This window comes from Drosophila tropicalis, unplaced genomic scaffold (assembly GCF_018151085.1).
Source record: "Drosophila tropicalis isolate 14030-0801.00 unplaced genomic scaffold, ASM1815108v1 contig_717, whole genome shotgun sequence".
In the NCBI taxonomy this organism is placed as follows: domain Eukaryota; kingdom Metazoa; phylum Arthropoda; class Insecta; order Diptera; family Drosophilidae; genus Drosophila; species Drosophila tropicalis.
Genome location: NW_027173201.1, coordinates 284,012 through 290,451, shown reverse-complemented (window position 1 = coordinate 290,451; position 6,440 = coordinate 284,012). Strand labels below are relative to the sequence as shown.

Here is a 6,440-nt window from a genome sequence, read left to right as displayed (position 1 = left end):
TACCCCGCCTTAGCGTATTATACCCTTTTAGTGTGCCCAAATTCGGTTATCGGGGAAATTCACTGAGACGAGGAGCGGGCTTATTTAAAATACTCCTAATGTTTACATTCGGCCAATCCTGACATTTGATCGACCTCGATCATACAATTCAACAAACATAAAACATACAATATACATATATACAATACATACAATATACATATAAATACTGCTTATCAGATACATATTACAAACAGAAACTCACAGTTTTATCACACGCATGCATCCACGGCTTGAGTCGGGCTGATTCTAAGATACCTTTGTAGGGCAATTGAGTAAGTTGACAATCGTCAATATCGGTGACTTCGTAACGGTCATTTGGAAGAACTCGATTTATTTTATAAGGACCACGGTATTTAGGAGCGAACTTTTTGCACGACCCGGGAGTGACATCTACATTGCGAATGGCAACAAAATCATTGACTCTATAGGATAATGGTGGTAATTGAATTTTCGCACTTGCCTCTTGCCTAGTGGCCTCAAGGTTACAGGGGTTTTCTGAACCAAATTTCTCGTCAAGATACTCGGTTAATTCGTCTACTAAGGGGCCTCGCTGATCGCAACCAAACAACAACATTGACGGAGTTTTACCGGTACTACACTGCACTGAGTTATTAATAGCGAACTCGACACGATTAACTAATTTATACCAATCGGCTTGGGCTAAAGGTTCTGACAGCTTTCCCAACATTGGGGTCAACACACGGTTCACACGTTCGACCTGCCCATTGGCTTGAGGGGCAGCAGTCGCTACTTTAATGTGGTCAATATTTCGATTTTCTACAAACTCAGCAAACTCAAACGACGTAAAACACGTACCTCTGTCGGATATAACTCTTCTTGGTCGGCTATAATAATCAAAATATTTTTCTAACGCGGCGGTTACTTCTTTGGTACTAGTGGAATTTACGGGATACAATTTGACAAACTTTGTAAATGCGTCAATCACTACCAAAAGGTGCTTTCTTTTGATGTAACACTCGGTAAGGGACCTAAGTGGTCAACATGGATAGTATCAAATGGAATCGGACTTTTCGGAATACTATGCAAGGTTCTATTATGTATAGTTCTTGGAACACTATGTAGAATACACGGCAGACAATCTTTTATAAACGACTCAACCTTTGGATTCATTAATGGGAACCAGTACTTTTCTTTCAAATTGTTTACACATTTCTCAACGCCTAAATGACCTAGTTTCTCGTGACACCTTCTTATTAATTCCCCTTGCATGCGAGCCGGTGCATACAAACACAGTCTTTCCTTAGCATTTCTTTTGTACACTATACCATCTATTAACTCAAATCCAACATCATTGGATTTTTCTAACTTTTCTCTTAGTTTACGGATATCCGGATCTCTTATTTGTTCTGACTGCAATAATAAATCAACATCTTGCGGAGACGCACCCACTACACCAACCAGGTTTGCCGACTCATTTCGATCGAGCTGGTCACTTCTTTCGATTTGGTTACTCAATCTCGGATCAACAGAACTTTCATTTAAAGAAACGCAAGGTTTATTCTTAACCAGTTTTAGCCGACTTCTTTCTAAACATAGCTCACACGGTCTGAAACAACTCTTCGCTAAATGAACACACGGGTTTGTCCCGAACGGTCCTAAATAATTCTTCCCTAAAGGAGCACATGGTTCTATTTTACACGGGTTTATCTCACACGGGTCTATCTTACACGGGTTTTTCTCAAACGGGTCTATCTTACACGGGTTTTTCTCAAACGGGTCTATCTTACACGGGTTTTTCTCACACGGGTTTTTCTCACACAGGTCTATCTCACACGGTTTTGTCTCAAACGGTTTTATCTCACACGGGTCTATCTCACACGGTTTTACGCAACTTTCCTCAAAAGTAATATGCGGTTCACAAGGTTCAATTGGGGCATTCTGGTCTCTCTTCACTAATAAATCGCAAGGATCAAAATCACCTTCTACAATATTCTCTAACAACTCGGTTTGCCGACTTAATGCATCTACATGGCCCATGTTTGAACCGGGTCTGTGAGCAATGGTATAATCAAAGTTTTCCAATTCCAACGACCACCGCGCAATGCGGGGATTTATTGATTTTTTACTCAAGGTTTGGACCAATGAATTACAATCGGTAACGATCAAAAATGGTCTGTGTTCTAAATAAACGCGAAATCGGCGCACGGCATATATTATGGCCAAAGTTTCAAGCTCAAAACTGTGATAACGGGACTCGGCGGCTGTCGCCTTTCGGGAATAATAAGAGACTGGATGCATTTTGCCATCAGTCTGTCTTTGCATCAAAGAGGCACCGAAACCATTTGAACTGGCATCAGTATGCAACTCAGTTTCGTAGTTAGGGTTAAAGATAGCTAATATGGGCGGACTGGATAAGGCGGATCTTAATGTAAGAAATACATTTTTAGCGGTTTTGTTCATCGGAAATGGACCACCTTGTTTAAGCAACTCAGTTAACGGTTTAGCTATGCTGGAGAAATTCGGAACAAATTTGCGAAAATAAGAGAATAAGCCTAAGCACGAGTGTAACGCTTTGCTGTTAAGTGGTTCTGGGTATTCTTGAATAGCTTTTAAATGTGTATTATTTGGTAAAATTCCCTTTTCACTGACTTCATATCCTAAATAATCTATGCTCTTCTGTAGGAAAATGCTTTTCTTCAAATTGAGCTCTAAATTGTACTGAATAAAACGATCTAACAGTTTTGCTAACAACTTAAGATGCTGATCTACGGTGCGGGTGGCAAGAATAATGTCGTCCATATATACTACAAGTTCTCGATCTCTAATCATATCACTAAGTATGTTCGATATAAATCTCTGAAATACAGCTGGTCCGTTCTTTAGACCAAAAGGCATTCTCAGATATTCGAACTGCCCATCGGGTGTAACGAATGCTGTGTATTTAATTGAATCCTCTTCCATGCCTACATGGTAAAAGCCACTTTTCAAATCTATGACGGAGAAAACGGTCTTGCTCTCCAGGTATTCTAGGCAATCTTCTATCAAAGGCAATGGAAAATTATCCCTCACAGTCTTCTTATTTAAACCTCGATAATCAACGCACATTCGTATATTGCCATCCTTTTTTTCGCACTAGGACGATGGCGGACGCATAGGGGGAGTTGCTTGGTCGGATTACATTATTGGCTAACAACTCACTAACCGTTTTAGAAACGATTCCTCTTTCATAATATGATAACCTTCTAGGACTACTATGAAATGGTGTTGTATCTGTCAGACATATTCTCATCATATATTTAGGCAACCCGTAATTAATTGAAAATCGGTCAATGTAATGCTCATGCACAATGTCTCGGCACTCACGCATCGCGCCTAATCCAAATTCACTGCCAACAGTAGTATTCCCGGTATCTGACAGCGTTGCACAAACAGTTTGCAACTCTGTTAGCCATTCTCGAAACGGGGATGCATTCGTGTTTACATTAGGGTTATTACAATTACTATCTAGATCAGTGGTGTTATTACTAATGGTATTATGCTTAGGATATTTAGTAAACAGGGATGCACAGAAGGATTTGTAAACAAAAGCAATGGTACTCTTTAATGATGCAGAATTCTTTTCATACTTTCTTACATTTTCAATCAATGAGAACTTAAGACCTATTTTATTCAAGGCGTCTCTACCAAGAAGTAGTTGCGTCGGCATAATATTATCGGGAATAACTAAAAATTGAATTTCATAATATTTTTTGCAAAACAGAACTAAACATTTGACTGTTCCAAAAGTCAGAATAGAGCCACCGCTCAGTCCATGAAAAGAACTTTTAACTAATTTATCGCAATCTAAATGCGGCATCAACGCTCTACTGGCAAAACTTACTGGGCTTCCGGAATCTAATAGGGCAAAAATATTATTAACATCAGTGCATCCCTCTTTACAAGATATTCTTAAACTTACTAATTGAATAAATGACTTATCATCAATGGTGTCCGGGTCTTCACTAGAGCTCATGGCGGCGATCTGGGTTCGCATTGGACAATTCCGGTACTGATGGCCCACTTTGAAGCACCGATAGCAACTTCCTTTTGGTCTCTCCGGGCGTGGACAGTCAAACATTAGGTGACCAATCTGGCGGCAATTGAAACATCTCTTATCCTTTGCAGCAGGCGTAATGGCCTGCAAACGGTCTGAAGTCTGACGAGCCTGAGGAACGTAGTTTTTGGCTGGTGGCTGAACTGATTGAAAACGCATCATCTTCTCTCGCAATTCATTCAGAGAAGTACAATAATACAAAGGAGCTGACAATCCGGTTCGATCTTGTAGTCCGTCAACAATGTATTTGACCACATCGGTGTCTTCAAAATTGCCCTGCTGAGCAATATTTCGCATAATGATGAAATACTGCAAGAGTGACTCTCCTTTGCCAATTGAGCGCTTCCTCATCTGGTTAGCAATCTCGTAGTTTGTCATTTGTAGGCCAAATACCTTCACAAGGGCATCCTTCAGCTCGCTCCAGGTTGTAGTCTTTTCATATGTCATGTATGCTTTAGCAGATCCCTCCAGCAGTCGGTTGCCCAACGACCAACATTGGGCATCACTCAGTACATACACTCTTGCTGCTTTCTCCAGCTCACGAATCCATACGTGAATGGACAGATCACCATCACCAGAGAATTTAGGTACAGTAGTTTCGACATCTTTCAAGTTCATGCGGCAATTATATTGCGGTCCGCCTAAGTTCTCCTCCAGCTCCATAACACGTGTTTTTAGCTCCGCCAGGTTTTTACGTGCTGTATACAATTCGATGCTACTAAGAATCGAAGACAATTCGTCGGTTTCGCTCGCTTGTGCGCTTTCACGAACATGCACGTTCGCGTCTGGTCCTACAGAGGTCTCACGAGACATCGTCGGCGACTGGTTAGCACCCACTTGATCCGGTGTACTTGGCTGCTCAATGTTTCCCACGCCGCGCTGCTCAATAAGAGGCTCCGGACCAACATCCACAAGTTGTCCGGCAAGCACATTTGCAGACACTGCTGGGCTGACTGCCTGCTCTTCGGGTACATCACTCTCTCCAGACTGATTCTGTGCCATGACTTGTTTTACCAATGCTCGCAATTGGTAAATTGACGCTTCTTTGTCGCAAGGTACTTCCTTGGCCGCTAGCAACTCAAACAATGCGGTTTTGTTTAATTTAATAATCTCGGTGTATTTCATGAAAATACGTTTTTTAGGGCAAACTCCACACCTGATTTGTAAACTCTACTTTTTAAAGTAATTAATCCCTTGGGATTGATTTTATATTTCCGGATTTTATTTATTTTCAAATTAAGTGCACATGCGGACTTATTCACTATATTCAAGAGAGTGTGCCCGTACCCCGCCTTAGCGTATTATACCCTTTTAGTGTGCCCAAATTCGGTTATCGGGGAAATTCACTGAGACGAGGAGCGGGCTTATTTAAAATACTCCTAATGTTTACAAACTTAACAATTTTTGTTGTGCTTTTTATACCATACACCCATAGGGTGAAATGGTATATTAAAGTCGCCAAAATGTATGTAACAGGCAGAAGGAAGCTTCTCCGACCCTATAAAGTATATATATTCTTGATCAGGATCAACAGCCGAGTCGATCTAGCCATGTCCGTCTGTCCGTCCGTCCGTCCGTCCGTCCGTCCGTCCGTCTGTATGAACACGCAGATCTCGGAGACTATAAGGGCTAGAGCCACCAAATTTGGTATGTATACTCGTGTAGTATGCACATGTTCAGCATTAATTGGAATTTCGGCCTTGCCCCCTTACGCCACCAGGAATCACATAAAACTGTTTTTCTTAAAAAGTATGACAGCTAGAGACATCAAATTTAGTTTGTATACCCGATTAGTTAGTGCGCAGAAATTAACTGTTCAAACTTTTTTCCACGCCCCCTTACGCCCCCAGGAATCACACAAAACTGTTTTTCTTAAAAAGTATAATAGCTAGAGACATCAAATTTGGTTTATATGCTCGGTTAGTTAGCGCGCAGAAACTAATTGTTTAAACTTTTTTCCACGCCCCCTTCCGCCCCCGTAAATTAAACAAAACTGATTTTATCAAAAACTAACAAAGCTAAAGTCACCAAATTTAGTATGTATACTGGCATAGTATGCGCAGAGAATTTAGATATTTTCACATTTTGCCACGCCCACTTCCGCCTCCATAATTTAGAAAAAAACGATTTCCTCCTTTAGTTTTTTGTCGCATTTAAATTTGGCAGACTAATTAATCTTATCTATTTCTACCAAACTACCAAATTTTATTGAAATCGGACTAGAAACATGTAAAATATGCGTATGAACGTATTTTACTACGCGGTCCACAAGGCCAGAATTGGACGTTGGCTAGTAGCGGCGCTAGAGTGCTCGTGTGTTTGTAGAGTGAGCGAGATAGCACAT

General features: G+C 40.9%; 1 protein-coding gene across 1 annotated transcript; it reads right to left on the bottom strand.

The window, feature by feature from the left end:
• Nucleotides 1-3,707: 3,707 nt before the first annotated feature.
• Nucleotides 3,708-5,223, bottom strand: LOC137579617 (uncharacterized). Its single transcript, XM_068293393.1, has 2 exons — nt 3,962-5,223; nt 3,708-3,897 (listed from the first exon to the last, which is right to left on the bottom strand). Exons 1-2 carry the CDS (start codon nt 5,219-5,221, stop codon nt 3,880-3,882), a joined length of 1,278 nt encoding a protein of 425 aa, XP_068149494.1. The 5' UTR covers nt 5,222-5,223; the 3' UTR covers nt 3,708-3,879.
• Between the last annotated feature and the right edge of the window lie 1,217 nt (nt 5,224-6,440).

What these genes read in the sequence shown, in the direction of transcription:
- LOC137579617 (XM_068293393.1), bottom strand. Translation starts at nt 5,221, where the DNA reads ATGAAATACACCGAGATTATTAAATTAAACAAAACCGCATTGTTTGAG.